The sequence below is a fragment of the Paecilomyces variotii genome (assembly GCF_004022145.1).
Source record: "Paecilomyces variotii strain CBS 101075 chromosome Unknown C8Q69scaffold_2, whole genome shotgun sequence".
Taxonomy (NCBI): Eukaryota; Fungi; Ascomycota; class Eurotiomycetes; order Eurotiales; family Thermoascaceae; genus Paecilomyces; species Paecilomyces variotii.
The window spans coordinates 183,635-202,237 of record NW_021167141.1 but is presented as its reverse complement, the minus strand read 5'-3'; the positions used below and the strand labels follow the sequence as shown (position 1 = coordinate 202,237).

The 18,603-nt window shown below is 50.8% G+C and overlaps 4 protein-coding genes across 4 annotated transcripts; 3 read left to right on the top strand and 1 right to left on the bottom strand.

Moving 5' to 3' along the window:
• Positions 1-866: 866 nt before the first annotated feature.
• On the top strand, positions 867-4,458 carry C8Q69DRAFT_399057 (dDENN domain protein; the record flags this gene model as incomplete). The annotated part of the gene is made up of 4 exons (XM_028627832.1): positions 867-1,527; positions 1,597-3,918; positions 3,985-4,239; positions 4,316-4,458. 4 exons carry the CDS (start codon positions 867-869, stop codon positions 4,456-4,458), a joined length of 3,381 nt encoding a protein of 1,126 aa, XP_028486974.1.
• A 1,033-nt stretch (positions 4,459-5,491) lies between these two features.
• Positions 5,492-7,408, top strand: C8Q69DRAFT_131895 (putative aldo-keto reductase). The gene is made up of 3 exons (XM_028625313.1): positions 5,492-6,395; positions 6,505-6,984; positions 7,059-7,408. The coding sequence occupies exons 1-3, from the start codon at positions 5,893-5,895 to the stop codon at positions 7,102-7,104; spliced, it is 1,029 nt and encodes a 342-aa protein (XP_028486973.1). The 5' UTR covers positions 5,492-5,892; the 3' UTR covers positions 7,105-7,408.
• A 1,156-nt stretch (positions 7,409-8,564) lies between these two features.
• C8Q69DRAFT_397416 (type I 3-dehydroquinase-domain-containing protein) lies at positions 8,565-14,645 on the top strand (the record flags this gene model as incomplete). Its single annotated transcript, XM_028627775.1, has 8 exons — positions 8,565-10,600; positions 11,417-11,503; positions 11,686-11,834; positions 11,917-11,940; positions 12,039-12,554; positions 12,604-12,738; positions 12,797-13,824; positions 14,043-14,645. The coding sequence occupies 8 exons, from the start codon at positions 8,565-8,567 to the stop codon at positions 14,643-14,645; spliced, it is 4,578 nt and encodes a 1,525-aa protein (XP_028486972.1).
• A 451-nt stretch (positions 14,646-15,096) lies between these two features.
• Positions 15,097-18,252, bottom strand: C8Q69DRAFT_131782 (putative pH signal transduction protein pala). The gene is made up of 7 exons (XM_028625312.1): positions 18,179-18,252; positions 17,849-18,086; positions 17,702-17,756; positions 16,738-17,632; positions 16,106-16,680; positions 15,642-16,044; positions 15,097-15,566 (listed from the first exon to the last, which is right to left on the bottom strand). The coding sequence occupies exons 1-7, from the start codon at positions 18,184-18,186 to the stop codon at positions 15,161-15,163; spliced, it is 2,580 nt and encodes an 859-aa protein (XP_028486971.1). The 5' UTR covers positions 18,187-18,252; the 3' UTR covers positions 15,097-15,160.
• Between the last annotated feature and the right edge of the window lie 351 nt (positions 18,253-18,603).

The following is an 18,603-nucleotide window of genomic DNA, read 5'->3' as shown; positions in this document are numbered from 1 at the left end:
CAAGAGAGGGCAGAATAGCCATTCCACTCGATTTTTTTGCGCCCTTTTCACCCCGCCCCCCCGGGAGTTCTCGCGAACGCTGGACTAGCCTGGATCTCCAGCTACGGACAAATTGACAGCAGTACCGTATAAAGAACGCATCTGGTACACACGACATCAGCTCCACTGAATTAGGATCGGAAGTGTGCTCCCAAACCGTTATCCATGGTTAAGTTACGTGACCCTCCACCAAGAGTTCGCAGTCTCCCGTCTTCCAGGCCGCACCAGGAACGAGCAACTGTTTTGCCCTTTGAGACTAAAGACGGCCGCCAGACGGAGCGCTGATAGCTGCCTCTAGTGTGCCGCTATCTCTTGGGGCCTCGGTCGTATCATCCTTCTTCCTGTCAAAGCCCCCCTTGCCCACCTGCGGCTAGCGGTCTTCCCTTGTGGCGGGCGATTGTCTTTGGCGGTGGTTCCTGGGGCCATTGCCGTTGTGTGCGTCTGTTCCAGCGTACAGGCACGTTGTGTTTCTCCAATTTTCCATTTTGTGGAGTGCGCAGTCTTTCCGCGTGTCTAACTTGGGCCTGACAGTCAGTCTAACTGGCCTCTTCACGGCAATTCTCCTCTGCCCCTGCAGAATCCCCAGAAACCGGTGCGCGCACACCGCAGTGCCTCGTCCACACCACGTCCCTCCTTGCTTGACACCTTCTCTCCTGGAGGACTCGATTGGAATCAATTTCTGTGGACGGCGTCTCTCGTGGCTGGCGGTGTGATTGATGTGATTGTGACAGACAACCCCTGGTGTTATAGGACGGGTCTATATGAGACCTTGATACTATCGCCTCGTCCATGCTTCTAGCAACAGCCGCCGTTTCCATCTCGTCGACATGCCTCCAACGACCTCGACTCCTGAGACATCCACCGCGCCCCTCGCAGATTTCTTTTGGATAGCCGGTGTCGATGGCTCCGAAATACTGGATACCTTCTTGAGATTGGGAGAGGAGTACAATCGTTCGCATAGAAACAGTGCTCCTGGCCCCGCCCTCTCCGATACGATCGAAGAGGATGCCGACGCCGAAGAGGAAAGTGGCTCTGTCCCTCTGGAGGACTCTTCTCGACCAGAATCGAGAAATGGAAGACGGAATTCGGTTCAGCGTCTGTCGAGGCTATCAAACGAAGCGTCGATGTCAATGCGGTCATCAGGGTCCGATCCAAAAGGATCCCACAGCAACCGAAGCAGCATGACAATCAGAGGGGCTGGAGGAGCCGCATCCCCGAACAGGACCTCATTCCTCGGTGACTTTGACTTCGATAAGGCGCTGCTGAAGTTTGCATCAGAGAGAGAGACCTTCCTGTCCGATCTGAGCCTCAGTGCTGGAGCCATCACGAACACACGGCCAAAGCCGAGGCCGAGAACGCAGAGGATCATCTCAGATGAGCAGTTGCCGCAGACGAACCCTCTGAAATCAGGTATCGGAAGCGTGCGTAGGCACATGTCTTTCAGGGATATGAACAGCATGAAGAGACAACCTTCCGTTGCTCGTCAAGGTAAGCTCCCCATGCACCTTCCGCCCTTCTCTGTTGCCAGTTTGCTTACAATACGTTTTACTCTGACAGCATCCGTTCGAACCTCGAGACGCATGAGCAACTACAATTCCGTGATTCCAGTTCCACAACCGTTGGACACCTCACCATCAATGCATCCGCTCAAACGGAGATTCGAACCTGTCCTCCTCGACAGATATCCTCAGAAGGGAGCGCCTGATGAGAACAACCAAAGAGGAAAGTTTCCAGATTACGTGCCAATGTTTGCCTTCCCAAACGACATTAGTATCGTCTCTTCAGATCAGCGGCCACGGTCCACCTGGCATGGATTCATCATGACCGGTGGCGACGGCTCTAAGTTGCATGCGATATGCGTGACGGTGTGGATCCCTTTGAATCCACGGGCTGCAGAAGAATTAGAAAAGCGCTGCGAGGAATGGCGGAGAGATAACATGACAGGGGAGGAGAGAGAATTGGCTGCCAGTCTCGGTGAGAGGCTCGCGGCAGAGAGAGCCAAGCTATCACGCCTTCTTGCCCAACTGCCAACAGTTCAGTCTGGCTCAGCAGACAGAGAGGCCTTGGAGGACGAGATTAGCTCTGTGGAAGAGAAGATCGGACTGATGACTGATCTCTTGCGGCCTGTTCGTCATGGAGCAGCCTCCAAGATTGAGGGTCTCACCGATGGGGATACGGGATTCTGGATACCTCGTGCATACGGTATCCTGGGCAAAGATTCATCAATGACAAGTTTCTGGAAAGAATGGTTGAAGGCGGTGATTGTGCCAATGACCGAAGGGGGCGTCGCAAGAGTGCCTCCCAGTTCGCCCCGGACAGGAGTCTGGCAGCCTCTCGAACGCTACGTGATGAATCTCTGCACAGAAGCCTTCAGTCCAGTTTCGTCGAAGACGCAGGTCGAGATCGCAATCAGGGAGCTGCGCCTCTTTGCACGGAGAGAGGCAATCAACGAATTGCCGGGATCTCGCAACACGGACTTGTATGCGTTATTCAAGGCGCTTTCAGTATCCAACATCATCCTCCTTTTTGAATACGCTCTTACTGAATCGAGGATTATTTTCCTGTCGTCTCACACGTCGATGCTCTATCTGGCGACTAGAGCTCTTATTGATCTCTTATTTCCACTACAGTGGACCGGGGTCCTCATTCCCGTACTGCCTGCTCGTCTGATACAGGCAATCGAGGCACCCTGCCCTTATATTGTTGGAATCGAGCGAAGATATGAGAAAGTCGAATTACCATCGGATGATTTCGTGCTAGTCGACCTGGACGAGAATGAAATTGAGAGTACAGCCAAGCCAACGCCGTTACCTCGTCACCAGCGCCGGAAATTGCTGTCTCTTCTTCAACTAGCTGCTCCCCACCATAGCCGGTACGGAGTCAGCACCGGTCCACCAGCATACGCAGTTGAGACATTTCCTTTCGATTCATTTATGGCAGAAAACCCTGCGATTTTTGTATCGAAAGCGCAACCGACACATCTTGCGAAGTATGTCAGTATGAACTCAAACGCTTTTGGTCAAGAGCCCGTCGCTTCGGGATCGCCCCAACCTATGATTTTCAATACTTTCCTCTATGCGCAGAACCAGTATGCGCTCGCCAGACGTTATTCTAATAAATCAGGCTCGGACCGACCAAGCACAAGTTCGACGACGAAGACCGGCTCTCCGCCATCCCCGCGAACTGGTTCGCCAACCTCAGGACACTTCCCTCCCCTGCCCTCTACTCCCGCATCCCGTAACGACTCCGGGTACGCTCTGCAAGCATCCTTGAGGGAGAAACGATCGGGACATTTCGACACGTCCTCTCGTAGGAGCTCCTCCTTTGGGCGCCCGGGAGTTCCAAGGCGACCCAGTGCACCGTTCCTTGGTCATGCCTCCAATCTCTCAGTGACGACTCTGAGCACAGATTATGGCGGATCGACGTATGCGCCATCAGTGTACGCTCAGTCCACTATTGCTGCTTCGACTATCGTCCCTCAAGCGACAGCGCAGGCTGTCTACAACACGGAGAGTTCCTGTTATGCTGAAGGGCATTGCTTGCAGCTGCAACCCTGGGACGAGAAGGCTACTTGCTCCTTGTGTGATGAGAGGGCAGAAGAAGGAATGTACAGATGCACTGCGTGCAAGATCATAGTACATGGCCAGTGTGCGCCTCAGATTTGTATTGTCTGTCCTGCAGCTTTCCATCCTGAGCAGGTTCGGGCTGCCTTTGTCCGATGCTTTGCCAGTCTGTTCTACACGTACAAGAAATATCTTGTGCCTGCTAGTGGCGATAAAAAGAAGTCAGGCCTGACTTACAGTTTCAACATGGAAGCATTCCTCAAGAGCTTACCGCACGAGCATGCAGACTACATGGCCGTACTCCAGCAAACACAAGGTAAGTTACCCGGTCTTATTGTACTTCTTTTGCGCTTGGCGCGGCGGTCTCTTACACACATCGAAGGTTTCAACGAGTTCATAAGTGAGCGTGAGAGAGCGAAACCGAAGTCAAAGGATCCGAGAATCAGCTTGTTCGATGAAATTATCCTGTCAAAGCGTAATCGTGGCCGGGCGTCTATCTTCTCTGGCCGTACCGTCACCGATTTCCTCACAGACACGTCGAACCACCTCTGGCGATCGGCAGCTGCAACTTCTTTCCCATCAAGCAGTAGAAGCCAGCAAAATCTCTCGGGTGATTACGGCAGTCTCACGACCAGAGGTAAGGAACAAACCGACCCTTTGTAGACTTCGGAGCCCACTGTAGAGAGAGAACTCGCTAACATTCAAATCGGCAGCACCTGCGAAACTCGACATATCTTTGATGAAGGAACCGCGAATGGTGCACGGACAGCCCCGTATGACGAAGACAACGAACAATGCACGTCGCAAACCACTGCCTAAACTCATGAACGGCTTGTCGATATCACCCCCTTCTTGAATCGTCTTAGACACGGGATTGCGCTCCTGAGTTATGACTGGGACAAGAGGCTCGGTGTCTGCCTATAGAGATCTCTCTATAGTTTCGAGCCGCATTTTTTCTACGCATAAATACCTCTTAATGTCTTGAACACTTCTTCCGTCGAACCAGAATACGAGGGGATCGAGTTTCTTTTTTCCGGATTCTTGCTTCACAGGGCAGGGCCCTTGAGCGTTATGGTCCTCGGTGTTTCGGATGAAGTTTAATGGTCTCTTGACTTCTCGCACGATCTCCGACAGTGGTGCGGTAATAATGATACAGTATGTTAGTAGAGGCGCTGCTGGGCGGACATATCTCTCCAGCAAGAGGCTTACGTCCACTTGCTGTTACGCATGTCTGTTGCCATGAGTCTCGGCTTTCCGCTTTCCAAAAGCACGCTTGTTGGACTGCATACGAAAATAACGGATTCGCGCTTGCAATTGTCGCCTAGCTTCTTGTCTGTATGTTGATTGGTCTGGTCCATGCGAGATGGGACCCTTCGTCCCAGTTGCACAGGATGAGACTGGGTGGAAATCAGTTGTGCTGCGAGCAAAAAGTACATACGTCTCCGACTGGGAGCCGACGCTGGCACTTGAGACGCGAGATCGGCCATAGGGAAACCTGGGTCTTGTCTTGCCCGTCTTGCGTACCTGGACTTGCTTGGCTCTCATGTCCTTGCTATTTCTTGGAAATCTGTTACCGATCGCTAAATACTTGGCGTCAAATTCTCCTGTTTATGTTTAATACCCGAGAGCTTCTTGTCTGTCCATTTGAGTCATCTCTGCGACTGTTGTGCATACTTGCAAAATTGAGCCTCTGCCCGTCGAGAATTTTCTTGTTTCCAGTTGTTTCACGCTTTCTCGCCCGATAACCCCAGTTCCCCTTGTTTTGGCACGTCCATCAGTTCTAGATAGGAGTATGATTGTGATGCGCGGCATATATCCCCAATCCACGGTGCATTTTCTTGAGCTTGGATTAGATTGCTTGATATTTTATTTCTGTTGTAAGAGGACGTATTATTATTAGTTATTCGGTAGAACTGCCTTGGTCAGCATTAATTTGGAGCAATCTACCACTTGGGACAATCGGACTTTGAGAGCGGAGATAGCGATACGCCGGAGGGCCCAAAGAACGTCGAGGCGAGAAGGAATCCATTGATGGACCGTGGATGATGATGGACTAACAATGTCCGGTTAGCACTGTGGATATGCGCGTTTCGCAAGAATGGGGTGGCTCGACTTATCCCCGAACTCTTGGAGGGGCTGGCTTGTTCGAGCCCCACCGATAAAGTAGGCAGTATATATACATATATATATATATACCCCTCCGGATAGACAGAAGCTGCCCAGAATGTGAAATACGGCACGATACTATACCGGTGGTTCGTTTCATTATAACTCTGATTGACTCCTCACGATGGTTCCGAAACTACCAACTCGCCAACTGGGCAAGGATGGACCTCAGGTCGTTGCCCTGGGATGGGGAGCTATGGGCCTGTCCAGGTTCTACGGCCCTGCCAAACCCGACGAGGAACGTCTCAAGTTCCTGGATTATGTACACTCGACCGGTCTGACCAACTGGGATACCTCGGACATGTACGGCGACAGCGAGGACCTGCTTGGAAAATGGTTCGCTCAGTCCGGCAAGCGGGACGAGATCTTCCTTGCGACCAAGTTCGCCGTCACGAAGGATAAGGACGGGAACTTCATTCTGAGAAACGATCCGCCGTATGTTAAGGAAGCGTGTGAGACGAGTCTGAAACGGATGGGAATCAAGACCATTGATCTCTATTATTGTCATCGGATGGATGGCGTTACGCCCATCGAGAAGACGGTCCAGGCTATGGCGGAGCTGAAGAAGGAAGGGAAGATTCGGTATCTGGGACTATCGGAGTGTTCTGCTGAAACGCTTCGTCGAGCGTGAGTGGACTCTTTTTTTTCTTTCTTCTTCTTTCCCTACTACTGACAATAGTCAGTTCGGGAGTTGGAAAATCATAGTTATATGCTGATGGGAAAATTGGTTTTGCAGATGCAAGGTACACCACATCTCGGCCGTCCAGGTCGAATACAGCCCTTACAGTCTGGATATCGAAAGCCCACGTACCAAGCTCCTTGAGACCGCTCGTGAGCTCGGCGTTGCTATTGTCGCATACTCTCCTCTCTGCCGTGGATTCCTCGGAGGTAAAATCAGATCACCCGACGATTTCCCAGAGGATGACTTCCGAAAGACCCTGCCACGTTTCTCGAAGGAGAATTTCCACAAGAATATTAAGCTTCTCGATATCCTCAACGGGATCGCTGATAAGAAGGGTGTCCATGTCAGTTCTCTGACGCTGGCGTGGCTCATGGCTCAGGGAGATGACATTATTCCCATTCCAGGCACGACGAGTGTCGAGAATCTTGACATCAATGTGAAGGCGCTCAGTATCAAGCTGACGCCGGAGGAGAGTACGGAGATCCGAGCTGCAGCTGAGAATGCAGAGGTTGTTGGCGACAGATATGGTCCTGGGTAAGAAAGAAAAAGATTCCGAATCCCATGTTATGCATAGTTGTGCAGTTCAGTTACTAACAGGAATAATTTAGCCTCGGGGATCAAGTATTTGCTGATACCCCGCCTTTGGAGGAGTAAGATGGGTCATGAATCGAATGGACTGATATCGTGGTCGGGTTCATACGCCAGTTTCATTGGATTACGGCTGCCGTCAGGTTTTACGTTGAAAGAGAGCTGGGAATGAAATGCACAGTGTTCATCCTAACTGTAAAATGAGTCGATGGATCTAATTGGAAGAAGCAGAAACCTGGAATAGTAATCTCTACCTTAGTACACTGTCTCTAGCTGTCAACGGACGGAAAATCCAAATAGTCAGATTGAATTGGATATCCAGGACTGTTCAGGGGAGGAAACAGACACTGCGTGGAGAAATCCCGATAGCCCGTATATCCTTGGACTGGATCATTCACAATCCTAGTCTACCTACTGAATTTCGAAATCTCCTAAAAGTGCCGGGGTGCGTCTGACAGGATTGATCAATATATTTACTCATATTTAAGTAGACCGCGTGTGTAATCCACGATATACGTGTTTGTATTTGAATTATTGGGGAGGGTCATACCGATATTATTCTATCAGACCACACACTGCTTCTACCAATTATTGGGCAGTGCTTATTATCGACCTGTGTCTGGAAAGTCTTCCCAGTTGGTGAAAGAAGCGTAACGGGCGAAGCGCAGCGACAATGGATTCCAACGAAAGGTCTCAGTTGAAGAGAATCTTAAACATGGAATTAAGAACTAACAAATACTTCCATCTATTCTACAGACGTGGTTCGGATTCTCATATAATGTAAGAATACAAAATCAGGCTGCGATTGGCGGAGAAATGCGATCCAGTCAACGCCCACGCGGGGAATTTCCCGGGCAAATCCCACCTTTCGCCATCTCCAGTTTGAGCATCGACAACCCCAGGAGCCTTCGATTCCCCGCGTTTGCAGTCGTCCTCCGTCGGATCGAGTTGGTTCCTATGCTGCTGCTGTCGTACTATCCCAGTGATCATCGGAAGGAAAGGAGCTGATCTTCCGGTCGGGTCCATCTCAATGGTTCTAATGTCTCCAGATGCCGCCTAAATGGCCCCCCGGTCACTGTCGAGGCGATCTTTGGGCTAAACCCGCAAGCTCACACCTCAAGTATTACTGATTACGATCCTGGTTATCCATTGCCTTATCAGTCTGGCACTCTCTACGCGGCCAATTGATTCGTGGCCAGCCCACACATTCATCTATACCCCATTGTGTGCATATCATTAACCATTTATCCTGTCTATCCCCGTCTTGTCCTGTTGTTAGCATCATCTTATCGATATTCTAAACCCCATACCCAGCGAGAGTCCGTGTGAGTTTTTGCTGCTGGTTGCAGGCAGCAGCGGAACTGTGTCTGTTGTTCTCCCTTTATCTCTTGTTTCTCGATGACTATGGGTGTTGCTCTTGCTGAGTACTGCCTATCTTTTTGTGCTGTGTCGGGAAACAGACCTTGAACATATCCAACCCGTGGTGTTTCTCAGTGATGGGAAACTAACAACCACGGCTTCCAACGATGCAAAGTGTTTTCCATCGGCCAATGGCCACAACTGTGCAAAAGGGTAATGCAACCCCGGCGAAGAGCATCTCATTCAATGCCTCGAATACTGCAGTTGCCCCTGCCCCTGAGACCTCAGGAACTGTCGTGATTGTATTTGAGCCTGGACATGACGACATAGTTCGAGCTGTATCAGAAGTCCTGGGGAAGGCATGGACAACAACAACCTCATTGTCACATCTATCAGGAGCCAGCGATGCAGTGGTGGTCGGTATTCGATCCGTTGACCTCGCCAACAGCCTGGGGGAACGCCCGAAGTCAAATTTGATCTTGATCAACACACACTGCCTGGATGATGGGGGCTTCCCGGACGAGAAGCTCACAGAGTGCTGTCATTATGAGTTTCTTTACTCGAGAAGTGCATTCTTCCGGCGGTATTTGGCCCGATTTCTTGCTCTAATATTAGGACAAACGAGGCCTCATGAAGACTTGGCCACGAAGAAACGAACAAACTTCATTTCGACAACCTTTCCCGATGTCCGCGCAGCTTTGTCTAACCTTGACATCCTGTCAGTCGGATCAGATGCTGTCGAGATAAGAGTTGATTTGCTGCAGGAACCTTTACCGGATGGCTCTTACCGTCCGATTCCCAGTCTGAAATATGTCGGGGAGCAGGTCATGCTGCTGCGCCAGCGAACCGAACTCCCAATCATTTTCACGACAAGATGTACCAAGGAAAATGGTAAATTCCCCATGGATGATCCTGGTCTGTTCTACAAATACTTGAACCGAGCTATCCAATGGGGCATCGAATATATCGACGTCGAGTTGTGGCTGCCTGAAGATATCAGACGGCGTCTAGCGGAAGAGAGAGGGAATAGCATCATCATGTCTGCCTTCCACGACTTTTCCGGTACCTGGAAATGGACCTCCGCGGAGGCGCAGCGGCTGTTCAAGGAAGGTGCCAAATATGCGGATATCGTGAAGATGATTGCCATGGTGAACACGATTGAGGAAAATTATGAGCTCGAATGTTTCCGGTCTACGATCAAAGCCAGTTGCTCATATCCACTGCTTTCCGCTGTTAACATGGGACAGATGGGTCAACTCTCTCGTGCGCTCAACACCGTTTTCTCTCCAATCACGCATCCTCTACTGCCCATGATAGCAGCTCCTGGCCAGCTCACTGCTGCTGAGATCAATGAGGCCCTCCACATCATGGGCCAGTTGCCCAAGCGTGACATGTACGCCATAGGCTCGTTTCGCGCAACCCCTCAAACCATGTTCATGGAAAAGTGCTTCAATGAACTTAGTCTCCCGCATAGCTTCAAGTCGATCGACCGAGGACCTAAGGAGTCGATTGAGGCGGTAATCATGCAACCGAATTTTGGCGGCGCATATGTCAGCCCACCACTCCCGAGTACGGCTTCATTTATTCCTGCGACGAGTGATGCGGCACACGCGATCGGTCTGATCGATACGATTACTGTGAACGACGTAGACGGGCAGCACAAGTTCGTCGGAGAGAATGCAGCATGGAAAGGCATACGCGCGACTCTGACACGAGACTATGTACCATCCGCTTATCGGGGCCGTGCTGCGATTGTGATATCTTCTTCCCAGACCGACGCATCTGCTGCGATTTTTGCTCTACGCAGCCTCGGCATCGGCACAGTGTATACTGTTGGATTCAAAGCCACTGGGCCCTTAGCTCAAGGCTCAGAGCCATTCACCTCAATCCAGTCAGTCAAACTTGTAGGGCAACCGTTCGTCATCGTTTCTGCACTGCCGCCGGAGAAGTCGCTCCTCGTGCAGCCGTTGCTGCGGCATTACAGTTCCAATGGCCGCTCATCGCCACTCTCCACTAAGGGTAAGGTATATCTGGATCTCACCAGTGGCCCACGAAAAGGGGACCCGATAGCTGTAGCTGCCAGCGCGGGTTGGACCGCATACGGCATTGACGATGTCAATGCCTGGACGACGGTGGAAACATTGCGATTATTGGTTGGTCAAAATGTGCCATTTGACTTTGTGCGAATGGCATCCGGCCGCGGGTTATACTAGCGTTTCCATCTATTAGAGATATTATCCCACTGTTGGCATTGGGGTGCTCTATCTAGTTCAGAGTTCTGCGACACGTCCGTCTCCGCATTAGATTCAATTTCCAATCTGCTAGAATTAGTGTCTATACCAATCAGCTTCAGAAAGATTTCGTTAGGGTAGGGGCCCGGAGAACAGTGTTGTACTGACCACTATATTATTGTTAAGCTGAACGACAGCGCTGACCGCGTCAAGGTCCCATTTGCCCATTTCCTTCGTGAGATCTAATCGCAAGAACAAGCTTTCACTACGTGACATGCATCGTCATGGCGATGGGAATGGCTTCGGTTGGCTGATTTAGCCTACGACCGGATAACTAGATGCTTTTAATTTAACCGTAAAGTTACGCTCAAGCCTTGAGATGGACCGGTGGGATTCTGCAAATGGCTAACTGCACTACAGCACTCTCGCTTCATATTATTGATTCGAACTGGCCCATGTTGGCACGGTTTCATCAACTGAGGGATATGAGTCGGTTATGTCGGGTATGATCCGTTCCCCCATGAGGTTCTCTAGCCATGCTTTTCTCCGCACTTCATTCTCCTTAGTCCATCGGAGCCATCAGCGCCGAAGCTGCTAAGGTTGTTTAATTCTCGATTCTCGATTTCCCCCGCATTCTGATCTCCCCGACTCGGCAGGTCCTCCGGCTGGGAGATGGCGCCGTCTCTCCAGTGTCGCTCGTGGACTGGTCAGTTTAAGACCATCCCTGTCGCCGTTGGTCTTTCTGAGCGCCGAAGTTTTCCCTGACTTCCAAGCTATTGTCTGCTCAGAGCAGTAGAAAAGGATCAAGCGTCCTGCACAGGATGCCCAGGCCGCACAACGCCACGAACATGTGCTCCATCTCCGCCTCTTGGCCGGTCGTATGCGTTGTGTCTCTGCTCGACATATATGCGAGCCATTGCCCTCCTCAGAGCCCGTATTCGTGAGATGCACTACTTCTTCGCCGTCGAGGACGACCGTGCTACCTCTCTGGCTTGCCCCCGGGCCATTTCTACCCTTATAAGTGCCAATGTGATTGCTACCCTCGAGCGTGAAGTAGTATGTCGCGTCCGCAGGTCAGCATCGACCGTCTGGCTCCGCGACGGGTGACGTCCGAACCGCGCGAGGCGATGAATTGCAAGTCCTGTCGGAAAAGAAAGGTCTGTCGCATGATTGTTGCATGTCGGGTGCATTTGGTTGCGATGCTCCGTCCCGGATGCCTTCATCAGTTTCTGACCAGGTCCACCGCATCCACAGATCAAATGTAATCGGTTGCGGCCAAGCTGCGAAGCCTGCAAGGTGTTTCAATGCCCTTGTATATACGGTAGCTCTCCCTTCTCGTGTTCTCAAGCATTTCACGAGAAACCGTAATTGCAACTTCGATAGATCAACAGGTGACTAACTGATGGCAAGATGCAACTCCTAAAAAGCGAGGCCCTAAGACGGATGTCCTAGAGGCTCTTTTGAAACGAGTGGATGGCCTGGAAAAGCGCCTCCAAGAGGAAAGAACGCCAGCATCTCCAGTTTCACCGGTTAAGGCAACCGCAGATGAACACAGTCCTCATGATAACCAGAGCACTGTCAATCCTGGGGCGACGGGGTTTGCGTTCACAGAGGTTCAACAGTCGTTGTCGACATCTCGAATAGAGACCAATCTGTCTCCGCACCGTACCAGTATGGATGGTGGCTACGGTGCGTCTTTTGCACCAACGCAAGAACGCCCTCCGCATTTCCAAAGCCAGCAACTCCCACACACGGTGCTAGATACCTTTTTCTCGCGTATTCATGGCAAACCGTACTATATCCTAGATGAAGCGGACACGCGGCAAAAGCACAAACTCGGGCAACTGCCGCCTCCTTTGTCAATGGCAATCCATGCTATAACCATAAGGTTCGCAGATATAGTCCCGCTAAAAGAAAAAGAGACATGTTGGCTCACTTTGATGGCTTAGCTATGGAGAACCATCTCTGCGCTCAGGGTTAGAGTACGCAGTGCAGTCAAAGCGAGCGGTGGACATTGACGATCCTTCCGTTGAGACGCTTCAGACGTTAATATTGCTCTCTCTCTCTTTCTTTGCCCATGGGCTAGGTAAGAAGGCATATATGACTCTATGTACGATTGCTCCCTCCCTCCACAACTTGGTAGTCATGGCAGCTAATCATGAACGTAGCCAATTGTATCACCGTCGCTATCGCTTTGGATTTGCATAGAGAGGCGCCATCGAAGGTCAATTTGTCTCCATCTGAACGGGAAATGCGTCGACGACTATTCTGGACTTGTTATGTTCTCGATAAATTCGCCGCATGTGGCTCGAAACGACCATGTCTAATTTCTGACGCCTCCATTGCCCTCCGCTTGCCTTTGTGGACAGCTTCCGAGGGTGGGTTACACGCCGAGGGAGAAATGTTCAATACCGGGCCGAATATCCATTATTTTTCTGATCCCCGCCGCAAAGCCCAGGGAGCTACCACTTCGTTGATCGATATCACGCGGATTCTAGGTATAACTCATCAGTACCTAGTAGCTGGAGGAGTAAAGGGAGATTCCCATTTCCCTTGGCACTCTTTATCCAATCTTTCCAAGATCCGTCAAGAGCTCGATATCTGGGCTGCAGGGACGCAAGATGTGTTCTCGTCAGTGGACGCTCTGTTCGGCCACCCGGAAAGTACGACGCTGCTACTGAGCAAGCTCATCTATCACTTGGTGCATTGCTTGATATACAGACCCTTCTTACCCATAGACCTGCTGGAGCTCCGCGGTACTGGTCAACATCAGTCTTGGCAGATAGGGGCCACAAATTTGTGCTTTTCGCACTCCAATGCTATCGCTGAGCTGGTTGACCTCGGCAGAAAGTCACCTCTTATCGAATGGCCGGCTTTCGTGGGGTACTGCGTCTGTACCGCTGCGACAGTACACGTCCATGGTGTGCATTACAAGGGACAAGAGGGTGAGGTGTTCTCTTCAAGCGCGGGCTTCCTTGCAAGAGAGATGCAACAGCTATCGTGGCTGAGAAACATATGGGCTGGAGTACAACACCAAAGAGAATTGCTTCAGAATATTTACACCTGCCACGCTGAACTGGTGCGGACATTGGCTACTAGCCCCATGCGCTTCTCGCCTGTCTTCCATCTTGAAGACTTCTTCGATCGTTACCCTGGTCTTGCCGTCGAAGGCTCTCACATAAGGTTAACCGATTCGGTGGCAGAGTTTCGCGAGAGGTATGCTTTCCTGGCCCTACATTTCCTTTTGGTTTTCACAAACTGACTTGCTTTAGTGTGCCGTTGCATTCCCTTGATGTGCATAATCTGTATCTCAGCCAAATAGGGATGACCTCTTCTCGTCTGTCACAAGCTCCTTACCAGATGCAAGGGCAGAATCCTGCAATGCGGTCTTCGACATTATCTTCCTTGGGTCAGCGCGACATGCAGCAGCTACCAAAGGATCTCATCCCTACAACTCCATCTTCCGCAACAAATCCCCAATTATCGTTCCTACAAAATCCGCAGCAGACCTCCCATGCGTCAATCTCAACAGCAGACGCTAACGCTTTCCCCGTCCTCGAGGAACTATCTAGTACCCAAAACTTGTTTACACCATCGGCATTCGGGCTTTCGCCCCCAGGGTCGTTGTCTGATACCCTACTTCATATTGCGGCCACGCCGCCGTCGAATCCACAATACGCTACGTTCCCATTTGACGCCGTTCGCCGAGAACTTGCTCATGGTCCTGATGGTGTCTCTACCAGTATGACGGCCCTTACGCCCGGAGCGATCTCACAGGCGAGTGGTTCTCATGCAACCGCCGCCAGCGAGAATGGCTCTTCGGAAAAGGACCCTTTCCTCCGCCTGCTGGAGCAATTGGCCGAGAACGAACAAAACTCGCTGGGAGGTCCGAGTGAACTTGACTTCTTCCTTGGGGCCGTTGAAGGAAGTAACGATATACTTCCTAGCCCTGGTGGTGATTCTGGACGATCTGATGACAACGTAATGCATACTGAGGAGGATACTGAAGCCGTCTGAGATGCGATGGAACGGCAACATAGTCTATATTAGGACCCCTCCACCCGCAGCGTTCAGGTCCTAACTGCGGAGGGGACCACGAATGCGCTTTTACATGCACTACCGTATACATACATAATATAAATCCCAATATACCGTATACATACATCAGATGACAGAGGACATATAGTATATATAATACTCCCAATATTGTATACACTCTTCGGGTAATCCTCACTTATCTGTATGTACAACGACGAGAAGATATATAGAGAAGAAAGAAAGAATAGAAAAGAATCTAAATGCAAATCAGGCTATGAAATGATAAAAAGTTCTGGTATCAAGAAATGTTATAGTCGTATCTTTATATACTCTTGTGGTTCTTCTTCTTCTTCTTCTTCTAGATGATTTATCACCTGGACCTCACCTGGCTGGCAAAGTTTTTATTCAAGACTGAAAAAATAAGAAAACGAAAAGAACATTCCGCTTTTATTATGTGAGCCTGACGAAAACGAATCCAAAAAAAAAGAAGTAATTTACGAAAACCGCACGCCACGACTTGGATCCCATTTCCCTTGCATCGGAGCACTTCCCGGTGTTTGAGGCTGGGTCGACGAAGGAGCTGCTGATGCTGGGGTCGGTCCTCCGCCGAATCGGATTCCCATTTCGGGAGACCAGATTCCCGATGTTGCAACGGGGGGAGGAACGGCTGATGCGCGAGTTGGTTGGGGAGCCGTTAGCGGTTCTCCTGTCATGACGGGTCGGGAGGGGAGGGGTTGTAGTTGTGGCTGGGGCTGTGGTGTGGGTTTTTGTTGGAGTTGAGGTTCAGGAGGAGGTTGGGTGTAAGGTGATGGGTGGTGGTTTGTTGGGAGTTGGTGCTGAGGGCGGAAACTGGGTTGGGATATATTCAGAGAGGCCATTGCTGCTGCGTTGGTGATGTCGCTGCATGTTGTTGTTAGTAATTGGAATTGTCTCCAGGGGGGAAGTAAGTAAGGGTTGTGAGTTGGGTTGACGTACGATTCTAACTGGCTTGCTTCCATTCTCCGCTGGTGGATGAAGGCTTTGGTGTCCTCTCTGAATCGTCCTACGATCTTGGCTAGGTCGTTGTAGAACTTCCTTCCAACCTCGGTGTTGGATATAATCTCCTTGTACTTCAGGTAGCCGTTTTCCAGTTCCTGGAGGGCCTTTTCTCTGTCCTTGGTTGACGAGTCACCTTTGCGAGCCTTGGTGAAGGCCCGATTCGCCTCACGCACTCGAGCGGCGATCTGATCTTGCTCGTTCTGCTCCTGCTCCAGCATCTCGAGATCAGAGTCGTAGAGATGGAGCCTCTCTTCGAACAAATTCTCGAATTGGCTGGCTTCGATGGGCTGCATGGGGAACTCTCGCTCGAGGCGGGCTGTTTCCTTGAGTAATGCTTGATCTGAAATTACATGTTAGTTAGTAGCTGAGAACCGCACATGCAACAACTTGGGAGACCCTACTGATGTCATCGGTCCGAGCCTTATCCTTGACGGCTTCGATCTTTCGTTTCCTCCTATTCTCTAGACGACTAACCTCGTTCAAGCAGCTCCTCAGCCTGCTCGATTCCTGCTCTACCTGTGGCGTGATATCCGCCCTGCGGCTGCTTGGAACATATGCCTCCAAATCCCTATTAGTTCCTGTGAGCACTCTCAAGACCGCCTCTGAGTCCCTCAGCTTGCCCTGAACAAGATCGTCAGTACTCTGTGCCGACTTGAAATACCCAGCGATCTCGCTGGCTGTTGTGTAGAGATTTTCGCCAGCAACCTCTGACGATGGTCTGGTCCAACGATCCGTGCCATATTTAGCACGGGCGGCGTCGTCCTCGGCCTTTTCCGCAGATAAGAACTCGACGCCCTCATTATAGACGGCGCGGTCATTTGCTTTGACTTTCTCTACGTCTTCCAGAGACCGGCGCAGACGGTACAGCCCATCCTGCTGCCGTAGTTCTTCGGCATGCGATACTAGAGCGGGAGGCAGACCCAGAGGCCTTTCCAGTGCTTGAAGAGAACCCGGTAGGTTCAAGGATTGTAGGAGACTAGAGAAGATGTTAGCACTCCTTCAGAATGTAAAATACGAGAGACAAAGCACTCACTCTCGCAACTTATCCGTCATTGACTCCAGCTCTCCAACGATCTTTTCATTGACCAACCGGTCACGACGATCCGAATATATGCTGGCAGCGACGTGAACGGCATATGGAACAAGTTTGACCAACAGAGGCTGACCCAATGGCCCCTTCTCTCCGAGCATGGATATAGCATCAGTAACCTGAGGTGGTGCCTTTGAAGCCACCATGGATGCGCGATCAATCGACTTGAGTTCCGATTTCGGTGGGACAGGCTGTAGATAAATGACATCGTTGTCTTTCTCTGCTCGCTTCAGATCCTCCGCGACACGACTCTTGAGCCCGTTCAAGTCGCCAAGGACGACTCGATTGATCCAGCGAGACTCCTTAAGAGCCTCATTGACACATGTCAAACTATCTCGCAACCGCGCGACTTCCTCGCCATATTTCCGCTTATCCAAGCAGTCGAGTGATTGCCGATACTGAGCTGCAGCTGCAAAGTGATGATGCTTGGCCGTCATATGGTGGATCCAGTCCGTGCTGATCGCATTCGATTTGATCGCATAATCACCAGCCTCGGCATAGAAATCGGACACCTTCGCAGCCAAGCGGGCAATGGAAGCATCTTTCAGCCCGTCCTTGACTGCCTTCTGCCAGAAACATTCCTGTGCCTGCGCGAGCATCAGGGATTCCAAACTCTGCAGCGTCATCTCGTCCATATCTTCGGGCGGCGAAGAGCGTAGATCGGGGACTATGTCGGTACGGAGATGTGCCAGGACACCAGCCGCCTGGCAGAAGTAGTTGCATGCTTGTTTCAGCCCGTCGGAAGTCGTTCGATTCAAGGAATAAGCAAGCTGTGAATAAAGCGCGGCAAGGTTGAACAAGACGTTCGCGAGCTCGAAACGGAGATTATTCTGTGAGACTACAATTCTCCCAGATTAGTCCCAAAATCCATCCACTTTCTTTGAAGAACGCTCAGGTCGGGACTCACCCGGTCTAGACGTATTGAATCCAAACGCCGGATACCACGAAAAGTCCACACCAACCTATATACGGCAGATTCCAAGTCAACATCACAGTCGCACATATATTCACTTGTATACCACAACCAAAAGGACCGTTTCTTTGTTTATCTTACGTCGATCGGAAATTTTCCACCCAGCCATTTCAGCTGAGCGGCGTAGGTGACCAGCCGACTGATACCGCTGACATGGGGCTCCTGGACATTGACGGCCTCTGTGCGCAAGCGATCCAGGACCATCAGGTCATCGGCGAACATATCAGGTCGCTGGTCATATTTAGAAGAGATATATTGTGTGATGGCATCGGCGAGGGATATGGTATGGGTGCGCCGAAATGGCAGTTGCAGAATATTCCTGTGGGTAAAGAATGGGTCAGCGAGGGTCTTGACATTTTCCCAGATCTCATTCCATTCGATCTAGAGCTAAGCAGGTGATGGAGCACTCACGAAGCCATCCTGGGTACCGGGTCGAGTAGGGCAACGCGACAGCAACGAAATTCCGCAGTATTCGTCTCTTGTTTGGACAACGAACGGATCTTTGGGGTAAACTCGGCGGGATGACGTCGGGTGATCGCCTGAGGCTGCAACGCGGGGTGCCTTGATTTCTAGATCGATCGATCATCCATGCTTATCAGATATTACTCTACTAGACTGTTTATAATTTGATGACAGCTTGTGCTTCAATAGGTTAAAAGGAAGTTTCACATCAGAAAACGATTTATTGGATAATCATTGTGGTCGTCTTCATGGACCACCGTTATGTGGAATTTGCTATCGGCTGCTCAAGAGCGCTGGGCTCGAGCCTCGATGTATGTACATAATACAAGACTATTTAGAAAAAAGAATAAACCATGCACATGATGAAAACTTAG

Bases quoted from the DNA above. Each gene is read 5' to 3' on its own strand.
- C8Q69DRAFT_131895 (XM_028625313.1), top strand. From the start codon at position 5,893: ATGGTTCCGAAACTACCAACTCGCCAACTGGGCAAGGATGGACCTCAG. The intron at 6,396-6,504 runs GTGAGTGGACTC...TTGGTTTTGCAG, and splicing joins GCTGAAACGCTTCGTCGAGC to ATGCAAGGTACACCACATCT. The intron at 6,985-7,058 runs GTAAGAAAGAAA...GGAATAATTTAG, and splicing joins GGCGACAGATATGGTCCTGG to CCTCGGGGATCAAGTATTTG.
- C8Q69DRAFT_131782 (XM_028625312.1), bottom strand. The intron at 17,757-17,848 runs GTAAGATAAACA...TGCCGTATATAG, and splicing joins GTGGAAAATTTCCGATCGAC to GTTGGTGTGGACTTTTCGTG. The intron at 17,633-17,701 runs GTGAGTCCCGAC...GGAGAATTGTAG, and splicing joins ATTCAATACGTCTAGACCGG to TCTCACAGAATAATCTCCGT.